The sequence below is a fragment of the Serinus canaria genome, chromosome Z (assembly GCF_022539315.1).
Source record: "Serinus canaria isolate serCan28SL12 chromosome Z, serCan2020, whole genome shotgun sequence".
Classification (NCBI taxonomy): Eukaryota; Metazoa; Chordata; class Aves; order Passeriformes; family Fringillidae; genus Serinus; species Serinus canaria.
In genome coordinates, this window is record NC_066343.1 from 33,182,483 (window position 1) to 33,205,198 (window position 22,716).

The window sequence follows — 22,716 nt, forward strand, 5'->3', positions numbered from 1 at the left end:
GTCTTTAATTGCAAGGATTTTTTCCTTAGGTGATATGTTTCCATCGGTGTTGCTTTTTTCATAACTAGTCATGACTGTTTAGCTGTGCAAACAGTCTTTCTTGGACAGTATTAAAAACTACTCAAATACGGTTGTGGAATAAGTGAGCTTAAATATCACTAAACCAGCTCATTGTACAGAGTTTTTAGTTTAAGTTTTATGGAATAAATTTTTTTAAATCCTGACTCACTTATAGAAGCTCTTGTATTTATTCTGGAAAGAAGTTATGGCTGGGTTTCTGAGTTTTATTTTTTTAACAGTAAGTGAGTGGTTGTGTTCCATTTTATACAGCATAAACTTGGTGAACAAAACCAAATGATTGTTAACATCATGCCTTAGTTAGGACAACATGATAGACAAAATTTACAGGTTAGGTGGCTGTTTTAAAAACGGATTTTTATGTTAGTTCTTCTTTGAATTCTGCAAGTAAAGAGCTATGTCAGGCTTGTTCAAATATAATGGTACTTTGCTTTTCATTTTGATTGTAGTTTATTTTATTGGCCTATATTAGTCATCTGTGGTTGGTTGAACATAATGCTCCAGCATACTTCCTGGAGCAAAATAAAGTAAGGCATTTCAGGCAACAGATCGGAAGCATTTTTATTCATTTGTCAGTTGGTGCATGCACCAACAATGGAGCTGAAGTCATGCAACCACATAAAATATAACACAGGATTGTATAGGGGACAAAATGAGTATCTTTGTCCATAGTATGCAAACATTTAATTTTTTTTTCCTTCAGGTTTAGCAGCCTTGGTAGCTGGTTAATGCTTCCTTTTGTGATGGTGGTTAGTTTTTTTTATTCATGTGGAAACTGTGCTTGAACCACAGTCAGCTCTGATCATTGTGTTTTTAATGAACCAAACTGAAGACATGGCCCTTTTATTACTTCCAGCTTCTTGGAACATATGCCTACATGAAAATGAGAACTGAGAAAAATGAAAAACTAATTCTTTAGCCCTCATAAGGACAGATCAAAATTTGAAACCTGAAAACCAAGATGCTGGGAGACCACTGAAAGAAATTTCTTAAAAAAAAATTATTTCTGTCCATAGATTGTCATTTAGAGCTGTGAGTATAGAAATTTTCTATGTTCTTTTAATAGAACTTTAATTATTTCCGAGTCAGTAATAGTGATTTTTTAATGCAAGTGAAGAGGAATAAGGTAGCCAATTTTTATTTTTGCATAGACGTTGCCTTCTAGTTGTTTTCTCTTTAGTAGCTCTAGCTCTATGCATGAAATATTATTTTAAAATGAATTAATTTTGTAGCATAAAGCTATGGGCAATGGATTTTGCTATGTAGCATAAATTCAGAATCTTAATTATGTAAAATAACTTTATATTATTATCAAACCGCTACCATTAATCTAAATCAGTATGAAATCAGATCTAGTGTTTAGATAGATAGGATAGAATACTGTATCTTGCTTTATTAAGCATATATTGCTCAGAGCTAATTGAGAGTTATCATCGTGGCCGGAACAACAGCTTCATTTGTCTTGCCTTTTAACATTCTATAATTGAGAAGGTCTCTTCTGATCTGATTGTAGGCCTAGAAAAGAGCTTGAAAGGGACTTTTTGCAAGGTCTTGGGGTGCTAGGATAAGGGAAATGCCTTAAAAACCAAATAAAAGTTTAGATTAGAAATTATGACTAAGTTCTTTCCTCGATGCTGAAACAGATTGCCCAGAGAAGTTGTGGATGCCCCATACCTGGCAATGTTCCTGGCTGTCCTAGGGTGACGTTAGGATGCTGTTATCCCCATTCATGTGTGTGTGTAATTTATGCTGGGTATTGTGTTCTGTGCCTTTAAGACTGGCAGAGTGAAAGTTTTGGTTTGGGCCTCTTATCAGCCGCTCAGTGAGACATACAGATAGCACCAGGACTTAGTGCTGCTTTTTTGCTTTTTGCCCTGCTTTTTGTTTTATCTCTTGCTTCTGCTTTGCTTGCTCTTGCTTTTTTCCCCCCCTTCTCATTAGTTAGTTTAGCTAAAGAGTCCAAATTCCTTTCTGGACTGTTCCCACCCCCCCACCCCCCCACCCACCCCATTTGGACCTGCCAAACCCGCTCCGGACTGGGATTTGGAACACCGAGAGTTTGCACCTTGTGGCTGCAGCTGCTGCCCCAGCGCCGGAGGGACTGATAACAGAGCAAACCCCCAGGAGAGACTTTCTGAATTTGTCATCTTTTTCAGAGCGGTGACAGAGTGGTGTCATCCATCCGGTATTGTTCATTGTGTGTGCTGTGGGGTGCTGTGCTTGTCAAATAAACAGGTTCTTTCCACCTCTCTCCGAGGAATTCTTCCCAAACCAGTTGGGGGGAGGGGCCGTGTGGGTTTGTTTTTTGGAGAAGCCCTTTTTGGGGATTCTCTCCCAAATTTGCCCTAAACCAGGACAATGGCCATCTGGGATGGGCTTGGAGCAACCTGGTCTAGTGCAAGGTTTCACTGCCCATGATGTGGGGGATGGAATGAGATGATCTTTAAGGTCCTTCCCAACCCAAACCATCCTATGATTTTAGTAATTCATCTTATGTTACTGAACTAACAGTTAGCCTTTGAAGCTTTCTATCCCTTCCTGTAGTTACTGTTTCTTCTGTAATAGGAAACAAAACTATGTGAGAGAGAGGAAGAATTCCAAGATCGTTCAACCTCCTAAGATAAAGGGTAGAAGCTACTGAGTGAAGGGAGAAATGATCAGAAAGAGATTTACATTAACTTATAACATGGTGGGTTGGTGCATTACATATTGTCTTTTGTGACAAAGCCATGGTTGCCATAAAATCTGCATTGTTTTAGGCATCTAAGGATGAAAGTATTGAATTTACTTTCTTAAGGATTACAGTGTTCCTTGTGTGCAAGTATGGGTATTCTGAACGTTAAATAGCTGCACTGTTGATGAAATCTGTCTTGCCAAAAGCTGTCTCCTTTCTTAATAGCATTAGTCAATCATTGTATGGTTGCCTGTAGCAAATGAATGAAATAGTTTTTCAATTTAAGTTAGTTTAAAAAATCAAGGGTATTTTCAGTATTTCATTAATCCTATGTGTCTTGAAATCAGTTTTTAAATTGACTGTCACATATACTCAATTTAATTTAAACGATACCTTGTAGCACTTGGATCAAAAAATGCTAATTTGGTTTTAAAATTGTTGCGTGCGCTGTTCTTTCTAATTAAGTTACCTGTGCTGGGAGTGGTAGGCTTTCATAAACTTACAGAATGCTGCATAAAAAAAAAAAAAGAAATAAGAACATTCTTGTGTTAAGTCTGCACTTCCTACTTTGTAGTTGGTAAATACAAATCTTCAGTTATTAATAATTTTGGATTTACGATTTTAAAGGTATAATTGTGGAATATTTTCTTGAGTGGACATGAAACTGTTTAGGTGAAGGAAAATGGAAGTTCATGTACTGCAAACTCAAATTTCCAGACCATGTCTATATTCTGTAGTCTCTCTCCCCTTTCCTTTTTCCTTCTCTTTGAAAAGCTGTAGAGCCTAAACACCTGATAGATGGATAGATGTAAAGCTATTCTATAGCTGAGTATCGAGAATCTTGATATCTGCAACTTAGTGAAAAAATATATTTATTTACACAGTAATATTAGCTGTGCAACGTGGTAAAAGGAAAAATGCATTTAGAGTGCTTCTGTCAAATGTTTTTCAAATATTTTTGCATATTACCATGTAACTGCAGTTCTTTGTTTTGTAGATGTTGCAATTGAAAAGTAGGCTTAAAATGGTGATTTCTGTAACATTTTTAAAATATAGCCACTAGTTCTGAATGTCTCAGATTTTCAGTATTCAGCATAAACATGTATAGTGACCAAACTGAATGCTAGTTAAGAATTCATAAGTATCTTGGCAAAATTTAGATTTCAAGTCAATGACAGAACAAGATGAGAATTCAAAACTTATAAAGACAGAATGAAACTAAATAATAGAATTGGACTAGAATTTAGAGATCAGAACAACTGGTAAACAATGGAGTAAAACCTCACAGACAAGTGTGATTCTATGTTGCATACCTACTGCCCTCAAGGACCACCAGGACCATTTTAGAAAACCTTCTGACCATCCATCCATCTATGTAATGTGAAGTCTGTACTAGTGCCAGGTGTGGATCTGTCCCAGGGACTGGAGCTCAGCTTGACATTCATCCTAGATGAATTTCATGATGTTCCTTCTGATAACTCTCCATAAATACATTCTTATACTTTTTTTTTTTTTTTGTGGTGACACTAAAATGAGGTTACATGAATTATTGGTATCTCCATGAGACCCACATTTCTGTCATTCTATGGCTTTAATGAAGATACTGGGATTCTTGCTGGCTTTTGCTGTTTTCTGTGCTTTTACCTGGCTCATAGATGACATTCTTTGTCTGGTCATACCTGTTCAAGCCCCAAAATTATAAATTTTCTGGAGGTTACTGTTACATATCATGTATGTGCCTATCATACATAACAGTATTATATTCCTGTGACACCTTGTGATAAAGTTATTTGCAGCTAGATGCACTTGGTTTGGTTGCCATTTGTTTTTTTAGAAAAGTAGGCTACAAAACACTAATGGTTCATTTAGCTTTAGGAGTTTGTGTTTCATATTTTCTATTTTAAGTATTTGAAAATAGAACTTGCCTTGGGGAAGTAGTTTTCAATGAAGTGTTTTTAAAGATATTTCAGTTACCTCAAACTGGAAAAGATTAGTCTTGTATCTAAGGAGAGAAAGAACAGCACACTCAAATACAATTCATGGGACATTCTGTGTAGGGTAGTAATTGTTTATAAGGTTTCTGTAGCTGTTCCAAAACGAGTCATCATAAGAACTATAGGGTTTCACTCAACATCAGTGTCTATTTATCTTCATTTAGTTTTGTGAAATTCTAGTTATGGTGCCTTAGTGATTTTGAAAATTTTTATGTATGCTTAAACTATTCTGTGCCTTCTCATTGCAAGATTCTAAAGAGTTTGAGATGAATTCTCTGTTTTAAAACATTGAGGACATTCCAGTGTTTTTACACAACTAATTTGACTGAAACAAACTACAGCTAAACTACACTTCAAGATAACTGCTGCCAAAATAATAGTGTACAGTGGAGTACATTTACAATGTGCTATTGAAGCAATAAATCTGTGAAAACAGCAACATATGTTTAGTTTCAGTAAACTTCTTAAAATTTGCCTTGTTTTTCTGTTACGGAAAACCTGTGAAAGCATACATGATATTGTAGTGAACTTGTGGGCACATTACTTAGGTGAAACAATTTTCACAAGCGTATCATTATTCTACTGGCTTTCAGTGGAAGATGTACCTTTGGTATAGCTTCCTATGATTGCTCTGAAGTGCAACTCTCACAAATTCAACTGGCAGAGTGAGAGAAAGAGTTCCAGTAAATTTTTCTTGGTTTTCAGTGTTACTTTTCTTCATATTAATGTGGAAAGATGTTTTCGATGATGAAGAATTTTCAAAGGAAGTAAACCCCTCTATGGCTGAAAGGGTTGGTCCCTTTGAGATGTAGTCATGAAAAACCTGGTTTGGATGCTTTTATATGATCTGGAGGTAAGGTCAGTAACAATCCCTGGGGACTTGGCTCTCCTTTAGTGGCACATTGAGGGCTGGGAGGAACAGGAGAATTAAACAGACCAAAGGCTGTAGCCTGACCAAAAGTAAGTTGCTTCTATTTGTGACTTACTAGCTTTATACATTTATAGATTTATAGATTTACTTTGTAGCCTAGTGAATTAGCTGACAGTGACAGGAGAAAAAAAGATGTATTTGCTGGTTACAGGATTGTTATGAGCCATCAAGCGTATGAAATTGGTGGAGGAGGTTAAGTGAAGATGTAGAAACTTTATTCTCATTTCACAAATTTGAAGTGTAATGATAGCTGAAATGTAGTTGCAGTTGAGTTGCAGTTGTGTTTGCTAATGTTCAGAGAGAAAAATTAATTTGTGGTTACAAGGATAATTACATAATCAGAATATTCCAAGTTGGAAAGGACCCACAAGGATCCAGTTCAACTCTTAATGGCCTATACAGGGATTGACCCCGCAATCCTTGATACTATTAGCACCTGGCTCTAACCAGCTGAGCTAATCTCGGAGTTATGGTAAGCCTCTTTCATCAAGCAATAGTCAAGGGCTGGTGTATTTGTCATCACACACTAGAAACTGCAATACACTATGATTACCTTTTATAAAAACTTCAGAGTGAGTATCAAGGGACCTTGGAAAGCCGGCCTGGAGAGCTGGCCCAGAAGGAAAGCAGTCGACCCTGGATCACATGGATCTGAAATAACAGTCATGAATCAATAAAGTTGTAATATTGGAAAGATTTCCAAATATTAAAAGATAAAAATATGAAACATTTAAAATAAGGATAGGGAAATCATAGAGCAGCAGTTGTATTGAAACTATTTCATTTAACAGTAGCAGTAAGGACATGTGAAAACAAATGTAGTCTGACAAAGAAATTGTGTTATAGGAATAAGTGTAAGATAATCTCTATTTTACGAAATCTCAAAAGCATAGGAGACTGGACTTGATGTGTGGACCTAAGACATTAAAATACAGAGGAAATTTGCATTGTGTCTTATTCATTATTTTCCCAGTACTACAGGACCTAAGCAGTGACAATTAAGGTTGTATAATGAAAAGAATTAAATAATGCATGAAGCATATGACATAAAAGGAAAATTTGTTTTGACTTAGCATGTTGAATTCAGCTGAGTTTGTTTCAATAGTCAAGTGAAATCTGTAAGCAAAGCTGCAACTCATGAGTGATGTATAAATTTGATTTTCCGGCTAGAATAAGATTGAATGGCTTTTTATGACTCTGAGGGAAAGATGAAATTCCATTGTGCTAGGTAAGTTGCTAGAGGAATTAGCCAATTGTTCTCTGAGCTGGTGCTTCCCTCAAGACAGTGTCCTTTGTTCTGAATAATTTGCATATGCTGTGATAATACTGAGTGCTACAATCAGTATTGTAGCACCCAGATGACTGGTAGCAAGTGATCTTTTCTGCTGGGTTTTTATTCTTTTCATAGGTCTTTCAGTCTTTTTCATGTGTTGGGGTGTGCCTTCCTTTGTTACAGATGTTTCTTAAGTTCAGGTGATTTTGATCTTTGAAGCCACAGATTAGTCAACCAGAAAGTGGGCAAGAGCTTCCTGGGCAGGGAATAAAAAAGGGGATGGAGCCCATAATTTCAGCATTTTATGATTGGTTGCCCATTCTACTAAATTCTTCTGATGGTCAAAAGGCAAGTATGCAGTAGTTCAGTAGACTGCGCTGACATTTCTGAAAATAGTGGTACAAGGGAATTTTGTGACAGTATAAGTTCCAGGAGTCTACAATCTCCAGGAGGCTGGCAGTTGTAACAAGTTGTAACAAGTTGTAACAAGTTGTAACAGAGAGAAGCTGGCTTGTAGAAGTAGTGATCGCTTGACCCTGATGACCAGCTTGTTGCATTGATTGCACAGATAGCTCTGGCGCTTGGAGGGACTCCTGTCTGGGTCATGAGTTTCACTCATGATAGCAGTGACTGAATATCTGACTTTAAAACACCACCATGCATTTAGGAAGCACATTTGTGCTTTTACTAAAAAAGACACTTTAAATAATTAGAGCATTTAGAATTGATAAATTTCATGTGTTTTGTTTGCAGTTACATTTTGTGTGTATCATAGAATCAATTAAGTTGGAAAAGACTTTTGAGATCAAGTCCAGTCTATGGCTTAGTGTTGTGAATACCTGTTTAATTGTTAGTAGCATAGGGAGAGCTGCGGAGTAACAACATAAATATTTTCCTGCACCTTTGTGCAACATCAGGTTGTTTTGAAAAAAGTAGCCATTGTCTTAAACATGAGAGCAGCATCCTCTTGTATAGAGAATAATTTTCTTAAGAATGCAGAGCAGTGTGTATCTTAAGCCAGCCTGTATAGGAGTATGGAGGATTTGGAAGGATTTAAGAGCCATGCAAATATTGTTTCAACAGACCTAAAATTCAGGGGCTAGTACCTGAATACATGCTTTGAACTCAGTGATCTCTGTGTAACAGTCTAAACGTTTTTTCCTCTATCAGGGCTGTAAGTTATAGCATGTGCATGTTTGTGTACTTCAGTAAGGCACAGCCCTATGATTAAAAAAGATCCCAGAAAGGATTGGATTGATCACTATGTCGGCAGCTGAAAGCCAGTCAACAGTGATAATACTGACTCTTCCCTCTGTGATGACCCCAGGCAGTAGAGTAGAGTGAGCAGACAGGTAGAGAAAACTTCCAGGAAAAGGGCAGTGTGTATGATGTGCATGGCTGTGAAACACAGTTAATTTAAGGCAGAAATTGCCACACTTTTGTTTCCTCAGCCTTCAGCAATGAAGGTTCCTATAGATGGAAAGTGGTAGTGTGTTTGAATAACAGCTTTTACAAAGTTCTTACGCTATTGTTTATACACGCTTTGAAAAGTTATTTGAGCTTGCTTCATTATTTGCATTAGTAAGAGCTGGAGACTTTTTGTTGTATTTAAGCTCATGTCAGGTTCTGGTAGAATTGTTAGAATCAAGACACTAAATTAAATCTGGATTGTTAAAATCATGGCGAAAAACCTTCAGAGTGGGATACTGATATACAAATAAAAGATTTTGCCTGTTTACTCAGAAATTAATGCTCATTTTTGGGACATTTAACAAATAGCACAAAACCTATCTTGAAATTATGTTTCAAAACAAGTAAATAATGAACTTATAAAGATGATTTGGTTTTTTGCATGGTACAGTGAAGGGAACCTTTCATTTTTATACTGCAAATGGGACATTAAAATTGTGGTGCTGATGTATGCAACATGTGCTAAGTAACATATACATTTTCTGCATCTGACAGGAGTGCATTTTTCCCAGTGATATTTGTCTTGGGCAGTATGTTGGGAGCAGGAAGAAGTAGAGTCTCATACAGCCCATCCTTACTTGCTGTGTGCATTTGCTTCACAAGATAGTGGAGAGTTGGCTGCAGCAGGGAGAGTCTGTAACATGCTGACCACCCCACTGTTCCCTGCCTGACCTGGGCCGCTCAAGGTGCTGGGGAAAGGTGCTGTTTTCATTTGTCTGGGCTTCCCACTATCCATATTTGGCAAAAAGTCAATTTTCTGTAAGTAAAGTTTTATTCACCCATCAGCTGAAGTTTGTCCTATACTTAATGTCTCTCTTTACTTCATAAATAAATAAAGTACAGAAAAAGTACTGAGTTCATCGATAGTTTCAAAATTTGAGGATTTTTTTGCCAAATGAGATTGGGCTGGGCTTGAAATCTACTGAGATATGTGTGCTACATTTAAGGGTTTTTTGGTGTGGTTTTTTTTTTTTTTTTTCTTTTTTTTATGTAAGAAACTTGATAAAGGGGGGGAAAGAATGACATGCTGTTTTACCTTTACATGAAATATGTCCAGCATCCTGGTAGGCTTTTCAATTGCAGCTGTGAGCAGTAGTATTTTTTTCACATGAAAGTGGTGGAAGATGTGTCAGTCAGAGCTCACAGTTCTATCCTAAATGGATATTAGGGTTTTGCTTTTCCATCTTTTTAATCTTTGTTTTGTTGTGCATTTTCATAACATGGAAGTTTTTCCATTTGAACTGTCTAAAGGCTGTAACTGGCCCTGGCATTCAATATCTGAAAATGTGTTGAAACTGAAATGCTTTAATGCATGCTATGACTTCTCTGCTTTCTGTGTTTACTTCATTGAAAGATCTTCTTAATTCCATTTGTAATGATTATGAAAATATAAGAAAATGGTTGACAAAGCTACAGTTTCACCTACCAGTTTCTACCTGTGAAATTATCCAGGAACTGGAGAAATAATATTTGTTTTTTGTTTTGTTTTGTTTTTTTTTCCAAAAGCAGTCAAAATGGCATCAAAGATTATTTGGTTATCCATATTTGTCTGAGAATCATCCATTTGCATATCTATAACTTTACACGACTGTTCAGTTCTTTAACTTCTGACTCAGGAAACAGGCAATAAATTTTGGAATTCTCTACCAATGAATTAAACTTCAGTTTCTGCAAGGAGCTGGAAGAAAACATTAAATGTCAGTCCTCGCACAACTTTTCAGAATGTCTGATGAATGGTGGCAGTCTGAAGAGCATCATCCTAAAGCCCTGGTTTCATTTTGCAACAAAGAGAATGGAGATGGAGGAAATGTGACAAATGTTCTATGATTGGCTCTGTTCAGGGGGGACTAAGGCCTTTCTTTTTTGTTGCTGTACAGGGGATACTTGCTGCACCAATAGTGGGCTGCTATTCCTGTTCTTTATTTAGTTTATCAACATCTTTCGTATACTAAATAATTCTTTAAAAAAGTAAAATAATCTATGACAAGTGAAATTCAGTATTTGACATAAAAATAAAATGAAAAGTGATTTATGCTTTTTGCTAGTATTTGAGAACAACACTTTTAAATAAATTCATTTCATGTAATTTGAAGTTTATATAAGACAAGTTAATTGTTATGGAAAAGTAGCATTTTTAAAGATACACTTTTCAAGAAGAGTTATCTTGTAGGTGTAAAGAAAGTTCTTAGCAATATGTAGCTAGCTATTCTTCTAGTATTTGACATTTAAAGCTCCTGCTGAACTGAACCTAAAAAGTAAGTGAAAAAAAGGAAAAGGAACAGCCAAATCCTCAGATACAGTTGTGTTTGTGTGCAATATTAATGATGACCTTTTGACATCTGTTCAGCATTCCTTAGCTATTGTAACTGAAAAATTAAATGTGTGTATTCACATTTATTTCATGTGATTGTGCAGAAAGATTATTGGATTTTTTCTTTCTGAGATGTTATGTTTGAAATTGTTTTTCCTATCACTCAAAATTTTTGATTTTGTTTTTTTCCTTGGGTCAGAATATTTTTGGGTGGTTTATTCATCTGTCAGACCGGATATCCAATGTGATGATGGCACCTACAGGATTCCAGGAGAAACAAATCTGCTTTCTATGTCTCCACATTGATGCTACATAAAAATATACAGAAGTGCTTTCTGCTTCTCATAGCCAGATATATCACATTGTTTTGTTTCTGTAGCGAAACAGTATAATACATTTTTTAAGTTTAGAGAATGAGGAAATTAACTGTCAGTCTTGCTGATGTGGGGGGAAAAAGCCCCACAAACCTTGCTGTCTCCAGCTTTACCCTTGATAGGAATTTTTGTGTATTGGCAGCTCAACAGTTTGTGCTGAGTTTTATTTGTGTAGTATTTATACAAGTATGTTTTATAGCATTTTTTTTTCACCTTTGGCTATGCCCTTGTAATATTAGATGTGCGTCTGGTGTGTTAACTTTCCATGTATGTTTGTGTGTATAAATATGTTGGGACAAGGGAAAGAGTTAACCAACTAAATGGCTGTATTAAAATATTTTTCTGGTGTAACTGCTGGAAAACAAGAAGGGATTTCTGCCTTTTAAAAACAGTTTTGGGTTCTTTTAGTTTGAAAAAGAGTAAAAACTGTGCCACAAGATTTCTTTTCCTTCCTCACAGTTGTTCAGGATGTATTCATATGCCTTACATTGTTCCTGTTATTTCATTAATTACAGTTATCTAAAAATGTGACGATAATAAATAATAAAACCAGTGTATAGACTATTCTGTACATACTGTACATATATAAATGACCTCCTGGGTCTCACAACGTAAACTTTTAACATTCTGTATTTTTTACAGTGCATATGCTACTGGCATGTAGCCACCACCCACCCAGATTTAGCTGAAATAAATTTATTCTAGTTCATTTAAGTAGAAAACTTGTAAAATACAAAGGTACTCACTTTGCTCATAAGGTTACTAAAACAAAGTGTTTCCTTAAATGGAGTGTTGTGGGGTTTTTTTCTCCTGCAGGACTGTGCGCAACTTAATAACTTCTTACCTTATATGTTCCTTTTATTTTCCTTTGCAGATGGGGTTTATACAGATTAATGAGGACTTCATATTTATTGAGCCACTCAATCGCACTTTGGCTGTGACAGGACATGCACACAGGGTGTACAGACGAAAAAGGTCCGTGGAAGAGAAAATTTCTGAAAAGCCACCTTCTCAGAATCATTACTGTGGTGTTGTTACAGGTAATGTAAAAATCGCGCTGCGAAGCTGAAATGTAGCAAATCTGTCTTCAAGAAAAGTAGATAGTAGTTGCAACAGAACCTTGACAGAAGCAGAACTGATTATTCTTGTAGCAGTACTCTACAGTGGACTTGGAGGTGGCATGTCACTTGTTGGGAGAGGGAGTTGTCCATTAGGAATAGACTCTGCTTCTTAATGTGCATTTGTATTTGAAAGAAGAAATCTTTACGGCATTTCTTAATTTCAACTTAATAATTAAAATCTATTTATTGTCACTCTCTGTCATCAGAGCTGCTTAATCACTCACCATGTGCAATGCTTGTACTTAATTTTCTGTTTTCTGGGATTTTTATAAGTGTTCTTGTTGTGTGAATGACACTTAGATGTGTATGCAACAATCCTAATGCACCTTCCTCAATGGCAGGTAGAACAAGTTGTTGAAGTAGAAGGGTTTCAACAGAAGTTTGGCACATAGTGATGACTTCATCGTTACCAGTGGGGAAGGGAAAAACGGCATTTGTGAAAGATGATGTTTTGTTTTTTCTGCTTCATCACAAGCTGTCATTCTTCAAAGGGTAGAGGACATCTCAGTCCTTTGACCTCAGCATGAGCTGAGGGTGTTTCTAGTGTTGTTGTGAGAAGTTATTTTTCTCCTAGGAAATAAACCAGAATGAGTGCACATTTTTAGGCTTATTTTTCATGGCAAAATGCAAAGAAAATGGCAGAAGTGCATTGAAATGTTTAGGAAGCTGGATTATATGACATTTGGGATGAGGCAGAAGAAACTAAGCTATTTTAAACAGGTAAGGAAAGATAAAGAAAGGATGCAGCTGCAGTTTTCTGGTGCCTAAGGGTCTGCAGAGAGAAGATGAAGCCAGACATTCCTTAGAGGTATGCTGTGACAGACAACAGTTGTAATTTGTGTTCAAGGAAATTTCTATTTCCATAAGGAAAAGAAAATATCTACAAGAATGCTTAGCACTGGAACAGGTTGCCTAGAGAGGCTGTCAAGTCCACATCCTCAGGTATTTATAAAGCATGTCTAGAAACGGCTCTAAGAGAGCTGATCATACTCTGACACTAGGCCTGACTTGAGCAGGAGGTTGGACTAGCTGCCCTCTGGAGATCATTTTCAGCCTAAACTTTTCCATGGCTGTCTGATCCTTTCTGAACATTTATACTGCTCTGTCTATTTTATATAGTTACAGAATAAATGTGAAAGGTTTTGTGGTGTTTTTTTTTTTTTCCATTTTGGAAGTATTGTTTTTATAGTTAGGCATCTGTCCAGAGTTTGAAATCAAAGATAAATTTGCAAAGCAAGGCTCTTTTTGCAGTGGGATGAAATAAATTACATGTAACTTCCTCCAGTTGCCTCTATATTACTGTTCTAGGCTTTGTATTACATTGACACTGCTTATCTAAAATTTAAACTTTCTGTAGTTTTTCACATTAAGTAAAGCTGTTTATTTCTCCCTATTAGAGAAAAGTGAGTTATAGTATGCATGCCTGCATGGGAATGGGAATGAGAAAGAAAAAATGAAAAGTATGCATGGTGTATGCACTGCAAAAAGAGGGGAGGAGTATCTGACAAAGTAGTAAACTGTGATGGGTATGAAAATGAGTAAAGATGCAAACTTGTCCATAAGGACATGATTCTTCTGTGATGTTCATGATCAAATATCCTTTCACTTTCTCTTACCCTCTAAAATGGAATTAATCTTTTGTAATAATCTTACACTGCAAGCTCTGATTTGTTATAAATCTGTCAACAGAGATTCAAATACCGGTTTGAAGGAGGCTTCATTATATCTACCACCAGGTTTAAAATTTCAAAATAGTGCAAGCTGTGCATAACTGAGTAGCATCTTCTGACACAATGTTATTGCCAGGGAGTCTAAATAGCTGCACTTTCCAACCAATGCTGTTCTCTAAGATCAGTCAGTCTCTCACTCTGCTGCTGCAGGTTATTTTACTAAGAGTGACTGCAGTAAGTTATATGCTTAAAAGGTCTGTCTATGCTGAGAGCAATTTGTTGGTGTGACATGAATTTAGTTAATATTACCAAAATACTCATTCTACAGATGGTTGCTACACACATGCATGTTTGCACACATGGTAGAGCCTTAAAGTGAATAAAAGCATCAAAAATAAGCCTTTACATAAATATTTCAGAGTTCTAAGTCAAATAATAAGCTAAGTAGATCAGCTACAACCTTGGTAACACAGCAACTTTTCAGCAATATGGTCCTGTCTTACAACCATATCTCTCACTTCTACAGTGCTTGTGTGTCACGATAGAAACAGGTATTTCTGTTGCTGGTTTTGATCCAAATTGATCTCAAAGGCTGGCTACCTATCAAGCAAATATGTATTGCAGTGATGAATTGTAATTATCAGAAGGAATGAATGTCTGTGCTGGAGGTGTTGAAGGATCACTATTGGGAATAATAGCTTTTCATGGAGAACTAGCAGAGGCAATCAAAGAAGGTATTGTTTGTTGTGCATTCCCATTGAGAGCTGGACTGAAAGTTGCTATGCAGCCAAACTTGTTTGGAGAGAACAAAGAACTTGTTTTTGTGAATGGGGTGGTTTTCTTATTAATTAGGAGAGGGAGAGAATACTACTGACAGAAGCAGTTGCATTCTTGATTGTGGATAGTGTGCACATATATCCTTTTGTTGAAAGTGTGTATGATTTATTTATGTATGTGAGCCAGTTGCACATACACAGCCCTTACACTCCACACCTTTCTTTAGCACTTGGCCCATGAAACCTTTAAAAGGAACCAGTACAGAACTGTGTTACAGAAAAAATGTGAGAGAAGCAGTTGTAATTAAAGAAAAGGGCCATGTTGGGAAGCTAAGGTTTTTTTTTCTTCTACCTGCTCTGAAGCACTTGTTCCAAACGGAAGTTGTTTGTATAGTAAACTGAACTCATGGTGAAGTCATGGGGCATACTGGGGAAAAAAGAAATCTCTTTCCCGGGATACAGTAAATGTGAATTTTGAATCCCTTCTGAATTTGGAGGACTCCTCTCCTACTTCTTAGTTCTGGCAATAAACAATAGTCTGTCCTGAGATACCAGTGTTCTTTTCCTCTTAAAATGATGGAATATTGCAGGAAAAGCCCACTAAGTTTCACTGAATCAAAAGTAGAAGTCTTATTTTATGGCATGTAGACTGGGCAGTCATCTGGGAGAGCTGTGTTGATTCCTGCTCTACAGCCTGTTTATATGTGATAAAATATGCAGTAAAATGTGCAAACAGTCTTGGTCATGAATCTATTAGATTGCATAAGATGGAGACTGGTGCTACTTGAGATATTACTCCCTACTCCTTGGGTCAGAAAAAGTTGTTGCTCTGTAGGAAAGAATTTAAATCCCTATTCAAATTATAGTGGAGGTATAGCTCATGGCTTATTAAGCTCTTGAATATTCCCTGTGCAGGCAGAATACTGCAATTTCCTTATGACTAGGTTACCCCCTGGGGAGTGATGGTGATTCCTCTGTAGTCTGGGCTGCATATGCATTTATGCAGGAAATGCTTTTATGCCTGGGGACTTGAAGTTGTCCAGGAGTCATGTAGTCACAGCCCCTTCTTAATGTTGGCTTAGATACTTTATGTAACCTGTGATAATAGTAGATGGCTCTAAATTTTTTTAAGGTGGGGTTATTGCTTTGTTAACATTTCTGCTTTTTTTTTCTTAATTGCCTCTTTTATGTCAAATTTATTTTCTGCAGTATTTTTAGCCTTCTTGCTGAGGTAATGCAGTATTCCTATGTTTCCTTTCAGTCAACTGATTTTAAGTAGTATAAGGATATGGAATCTTCTTATTCTAAATAGTTGCACAAACGGAAGTCTTATTGCACAGAACTCTCCTGTAGAATTTATTTTTTATTTTGGCAATGCAATTAAATTTTTAAGATGAATTTATGCATCTTTAGTCTGTCTTTTTTCTTGTTAGTACATGAATAATGATGTATCTGGGTTTTTTGCAGCAGTTATCTCTTACATACTTTGCCTTCAATAATGACCAGTTCTTTGTAATTTTTACTGATTTATGAGTATGTAAAGAAACAGGAGTTTTTTCCTAAAGTCTGCTTTGCTTGTTATCTGGCAGCAGTTGTGGCAGTTATTTGAATATCAGTAGTACCAAAATTACTAATTCCATTTATTTAAAGTTCTTAGGAAAGAGCCACAATTTTCAGATAAATTGAGATCTCGTGACAGAATTTCTGCCAGCAATTTGGAAAAGGTTGGCTGGCCAAGAACAGATTGTCCATTGGTTTGTTAATGGGAGAGATATCTGAGGCAGACAAATGATGGGCAGACAGCTTGTCTAGAGAGCTGTGTAGTCTTCTCATTCACTGCAATCCCAAAAGACAAAGGTTTCAACAGCTTATGGGACCACAGTGTTCTTAGTGTTTAGCACAATGATGTATTTTATCGTGGACTCTCAGTTCTGAACAGAAATGCACTACTAGCTATAACTTTTAGAGAGATGCGTTAAGAGAATTCTCTGTACATGCTAAGATTAAATTTGAAGTGTTCAATCACTAGCTGCTGTATTTTACAAATAAGTGAACAGTGATTAAACTGTTGCTGGAAACTGCACTGTGCCTAGGAGGAAGGCAGATTGAGCAGGTGGGTCATAAGAGATATTTTTTAACCCACATGAGTTTACTTTTTAAACTTGGACCTTTAGCTTACCCTTACATTAGATGTTTCTATGTTAAGCCATAGCTGTATGGCTTATAGGAGGTGGTTTTTTTGGCACAAATACTAACACTGAGATTTCATTAGGAATTATTCTCAAAAGAGCGATGAAAACACACATAATATTTTATATACTAAGCTGTAGATCCACAGTTAGAAAACATGAGTTAGGCTACAGTGTAGCAGAAGTTATAAGGCTAACCAAGTGTCTGAAGGATCAAAATAAGAGACTTTAATTTTAGATAGCTTGAATTTATAAGCTGTTTCTACTTCTAGGTCATCAACCACCAAACATTTATTTCTGGAGAATACATACTTATTTTTTTTAGTAAAAGTGTTAGTAAGTCTTACACTGCCACCAGTTGTAGGGGGATTGGTAAAACCTTCTCAGATGTAGTGGGATGGACTAAATCATTCAAATGTATAATCTTTTATGAATGATTCAGAAAGGATAGAAAACTTTTTTAAAGTGTGCATAATTTATACATGTTGCATTGAAAAATACATCTCTGCATTTATAAAATCTATATTACACATATATTTAAATCACAGACCCCTCTTCCACTGGTATTTTATATTTTAAATTAATTTGTGAGTTAATTGGCTTTGTGAGTTCATTTTTAGCACTATCCTGAAGACTAACTTATTTTTTCGAGAGTGGTTGTGTATTATAAAATATACTGCAGGAACTTTCTTGTTAGAGATGAGATTGGTTGAATTGCAAAACATTGTCTCAAAATTTTTCAATATTTGATTGTTTCCAGAACATAATTGTCATCTCAAACATCACTTTTTTCATCACAGAGAGCCTGATATTCCATTGTGCATGCTTCAAGAAACTTCACTTGGTTTCAATGAGATCAATCCCAGAAGATTTACATCCTCTCAAGAGGATCTAACAATATTTGGCTATTACAACAAGGAGTTTAATTTTTCATTTTGTTTTAAACTAGATTATTTAAAATGGCATTGCTAACTCCTGTTTGTAAATCTGACCACCTTCTGGCTTGAACTGTTTCTATGCAATTAGGTGGGGGGTGGGGGGGAGGTTCCTATCTACCATAGTAGTAAGGGGGATTTTGTTGGGTTTTTGGAGGGGAAACTGAAAATTAACACCATTAATAACCTCAACCTTACAATAAACATAACATTTTTTTAATTTTTAGCTTCCTGTAAATTTGGAGGCCTGTTTCTAGGGTTTGGTTTTATTACTTTTCTTCAGCTGCTTATAATGACCGGAGTACAGATTTTGAAGTCATGTCCGTAAAAATTCACTTTTTTATTTCTAACAAACTGATGTCATTCTCTGTCATTAATCTGAAATATTATTTCCTCTTCGTAAATCACAGAATTGTTGCCTGTATTTACTGAATACATGATTTTGTGGCGCAACTGTGTTTGTGGTCTTGTATGCTAAGATATCAAGACATCGAGATATTTTCTCTGTGGTTTATGAAGATGGACAGACAAAAGTTATGCAATGTCAGTGAGACTGTTTTTCCTTCAGACCCAACATGAGTTTTCTCCCACAAACCAAAGTAAGAGACATATATTCTTTTTATAAATATGTTAGTTGAAAGGCTGCAAATAATCTTTCTGACTTCATTTGAAAAGATGGATAAAATTTCTGTTTTCTTGGTATGAGCTAATATTTATTCATAGTAGAGACCTTCAGTATGAGCCTTAGCATTGGCAGTAGCAAATAAGCATAACATATTGAGGTCCATAGCTATTAGCTTCCACATAATGAGAGTTATAATATAACCAAAGGTACCAAATCCTGAAAAGTACTGCAGGGGTAGTTTGAAGGATGAGTTTCTCAAGCACTGTTTTGGTTCACAGATAAAAGAAAATCCAAGACTCAAAAAATGTCTGAAAGTGGAAGAGGAAAGCGATACTCATACAAGTTGCCTCAAGAGTACAACATAGAAACTGTTGTGGTGGCAGATCCAGCTATGGTTTCATATCATGGAACAGATGCTGCCAGAAGATTTATTCTAACCATCTTAAACATGGTAGGAAATTTAAAACTAATTTTGATGTTTTGCCAACAACGCATGTGCCGCAGGCTGATTTCCTTGCCCCTTCTAGTGATTCTGACTGGACACCTGTAAGGCACAGACCAAAACAGGGCCATCAGCAGGCTATACAGACTTAGTCCATATGTTGTGCAGCAGACAACCGTGGTGCTGCAGGCTTGTCTGTACTGTCTGGTCATACACCTCAGGGAATCCTGGAAGTGAGAGAACAAGATGCATTTTTGGTTAGAAGCCCATGCTGTTGTTGGAAAGGTTGGGATATTGGATAGTTTCTGGTGACCTGTGCTTGATATGAAGACATGACATTGTTATGGGAAAGCATTGTGGGGTCAGTGATGGTGGAAAAAAAAAGAAAGAATAATGGATTTGGACAATTACATTCCCTTCCAGTTCTATCTGGAGCTGTAGTGTATTCATTTGGTGCATAAAGCAGTGACAAATAGCTTCTGTAATATACAAGAAAAGATTGTTCTAAAGAATGAGCATAAGCTGAAGAATTAATATGAGCTTTAACTATTCTGAATGATAGGAAGAATTAGAGAGTTAGTTGTTGGCTGAGAGCAAGTGGTCCAAGATCATGGATTTAAATTAATAGAAATTTTCATGTGAACAGTATTAAATGTGTGTGTAAATATTTGGAGAAAAAGGCCACAGTTTATAAAGTGATTGTGGCCATTAAGAGGAAAAGGTCTTTTTTTATGTTCCCAGAATTAATGTTACCTAAGCTCTGTTTTCACTTCAGAAGACCGACACAGTACATTATCTTAATGTTCTGTTCAGATTATAGAAAATGAAAACAGTCACAGTAGAATATGAGAGCTTTTGAGGTTCTTTGGGGTTCTGTTATTTTTAGTGTTTGTGCAACGCAAATTCATATTCTTATTTGTTGGAATTTTCTTTTTTCTCTCTTAGGTTTTTAATCTTTTCCAACACAAGAGTCTAGGATTACAAGTAAATCTTCGGGTGACTAAACTTGTCCTTCTTCATGAGACTCCAGTAGGTATTTATGACATTTGTCTTAGCCTGTAGAGGGTAATGCTACTTAGCTTGTTGCTCCACAAAAGCTTGCAATATTTATGAACTTTAATGGCTAGAAAATTCCCTTGGTTAGCTTTCGTATAGTATGTAGTGATTTCCACTGACAAGCAGTCCCAGTGAAGATTAATCTTCTCCTAATTTATGTGCTGCATATATTGAGACTTATCTGTTCTTGCAATTAAAAGTCAATCAAAGTTTCCATGTGGAAATCAGGTAGACCTTAGCAAAATCTGATTCTGCTCTGCTTTTTGTGCATTCATATATCTCAATAGAAAAATAATCTCCTTGAAATCCATTGGATTGCAGAAGCAGGACTGGTGTTCTTTGTTGTCTAATCCCTAGACAAAAAAAAAGCTGATATAGCACTTAGTTTGTAAGGAAGTGGGATTCCCTTACCAGCAGTTCTAATCTAAAATATTATAATTTTCCAGTGAGTAAGTAATTTATTTCTCCAGTTCCTCTCAGCAGATGGAGTAATCTCATTTAATGTTCACATTCTGCATCTTAACATCATTATACTTTTCCTCACCATGGATAAAGACAAATCAGGAAATAAATAAGACTAGAGTTTGAGGGAACTCTAGTACACATGTACATTCTAAATGCACTGTCTTCATTTGTATCTTTAACATGTAAGGAAGGTGGTCTTGGCACCTGAAGTTTGAGTTGTTTTGCCATGGACATATTATGCCGTAAAAAGCAGAATATTTTTGCTAGCTCAGTCAAAAAAGGTTCCAAATTCTATGTATAGAATCGTAATTTTAATAACATTAATTGGTTTTCATTTCCAGGCAGATATGTATATTGGACATCATGGCGAAAAAATGCTGGAAAGCTTTTGTAAATGGCAACATGAAGAATTTGGCAAGAAGAATGATATACACTTAGAAATGTCGACAAGCTGGGGAGAAGACATGACTTCAGTTGATGCAGCTATATTGATAACAAGGTAAAGTAGTGAAAGATGAGCATTAAAAAGTAGGCAGAAGGCTAGTGTGAACAAAGTAGATGGCCAATATGGTAAGAATTTAGTTTGCAGTGAGGAAGGGAGCATTTTGGAGGCATCTGGATCTCGAAGTTGGTGGTAAAGTGTAACTAAAGGTGGTACAGAAAGCAGTATTTCCCAGATGGTAAATATTTGAAGTGCTGAACAGGTTACTCTTTTGTTTCTCCTTTGGCTATATAGCTAAGGCCTTATCTGTATAGCAAAGGTTGGAATCCTTCATCCGTGTGCCTTCATTTAAAAGAAGCAGCACCCCAGACCTGTAGATGCTTTTAGTCAAAACACAAAAGCATATTTGAACCATTGAGAGCTAGACCAGCATTAGGCGCATTACTGAGGAATTCTTCCTTCTTAACTGATCTGGAACTGGTATGATTCACTCTGTGCTGAAGGTACCTCACAAAATGTGATGTACATAGTGATGTACAGAGGACATCTTCAGTATGTGTCCTGCAGCCACAAGATTCCAGATCTGCAGTTCCTTGTAGCTCTTAAGTGTCAGGCATTTCACACACTGAAAAGGAAATAGGCCTCCAGTTCACCTCTTTCCTTCCAAGCAGGGACTGTCATGGTTTTGTCTGTAAGTGGTGCAAGCGGGGATGCTTGTTGGTGTTCAGCCAGTACACGGGCATGATCCAGAGGAAAGGACAGAATGATGATTCAAGCAGTCTAGGGGTGGACTTAATGCCGTTTTTGAGGTGGAGCTTGGATTGGATAACCTTCAGAGCTCCCTTCCAAAAAATATTCCTGGGGTTGGCTGTAGTGGAATACTGCTGTGTAGGCCTATCCTGGTCAGTGATATGGTATCCTAAAACCATGTGTAATCTTTACACCTACATGGAGTTTTTTGCCATTTATTCAGAACACACTCACTAGGAACCTATATAAAGTTAAAATAATGCATTCTTCTTGAAGTTAGTTTCATTCTGATTACTCTAATATCGATAGTGTATTTCAAGCTTTTGAAGCAGAAAAATGCTTCCCCAAATTTTTGTGTTTTGGAGAGCCAGTTTCTTATGGGAAGCAGGAAATTTAGAAATCCAGACTGCCTGTGGTGAGAGCTTTATTGCTAGTTTTGCTGTTCAATCCCTTTTCTTTTCTGAGAAAAGCCCACACTTCTTACTAGGTGTCATCCTCCTCTATTTGGTGTGTGTATTGGTTTTATGGATTGTTGGGGCTTTGAGGGGGCAGATTATTCTTTGTTGCACATTTATACATGAGCTAAGCTGTAGTTCTTCTCACAAGCTCCTTTCAAGTCTGGTGGAGGACACAAGAAATAATGTTCTCTGCAGTAACTTTTCATGACTTCATCAGGAAACATACTGGGAGTGACAGACTAGAAGTAAATTTTGTAGATTAAGAACCCAAACTGATTTTAATAGTAATGAGTACATTGTGGGGCTGGGGCAGGGTAGGGGGGAAGGTCTGGAAAGAAAGAAAGAAAGAAAGGGGAAGAAAAGAAGCAAGCAGTAGGAAAAAGTAAACTTGGGCCAAGGCATAAATGATGCCTGAGTATCATAGATGGCATTGGGTTAATCAGGTTGGCTCAAGGGGAATAGACTTCCTTACATCTAGCTATTCCTTGTGACTGCTCAAGGATGATGATCAACAGCATTCTGCTTGTTTGCTAGAAGCCTTGGGCTCTCTTATTTGAGAAGCTGAGGCAGCCTGCAGCATCCACAATAGCAGCAGCAGTTTAAGCAAGTATCAAATGCTTCAAGCCTGTATGGGTCAAGAGAGTGAACACAGGGTGTGAACACATTCTTTAGCTTATAAGGT

At 36.6% G+C, this 22,716-nt stretch overlaps 1 protein-coding gene across 2 annotated transcripts in view; it reads left to right on the forward strand.

The window, feature by feature from the left end:
• ADAMTS19 (ADAM metallopeptidase with thrombospondin type 1 motif 19) overlaps nt 1-22,716 on the forward strand; it is a 128,168-nt gene that overhangs the window by 12,986 nt on the left and 92,466 nt on the right. For both annotated transcript variants that reach the window (XM_050987221.1, XM_030237556.2), the window contains exons 3-6: nt 11,980-12,145; nt 18,700-18,872; nt 19,809-19,892; nt 20,726-20,883. In XM_050987221.1, coding sequence (XP_050843178.1) covers nt 11,980-12,145; nt 18,700-18,872; nt 19,809-19,892; nt 20,726-20,883 — 581 coding nt within the window. The remainder of the gene's footprint in view (nt 1-11,979; nt 12,146-18,699; nt 18,873-19,808; nt 19,893-20,725; nt 20,884-22,716) is intronic.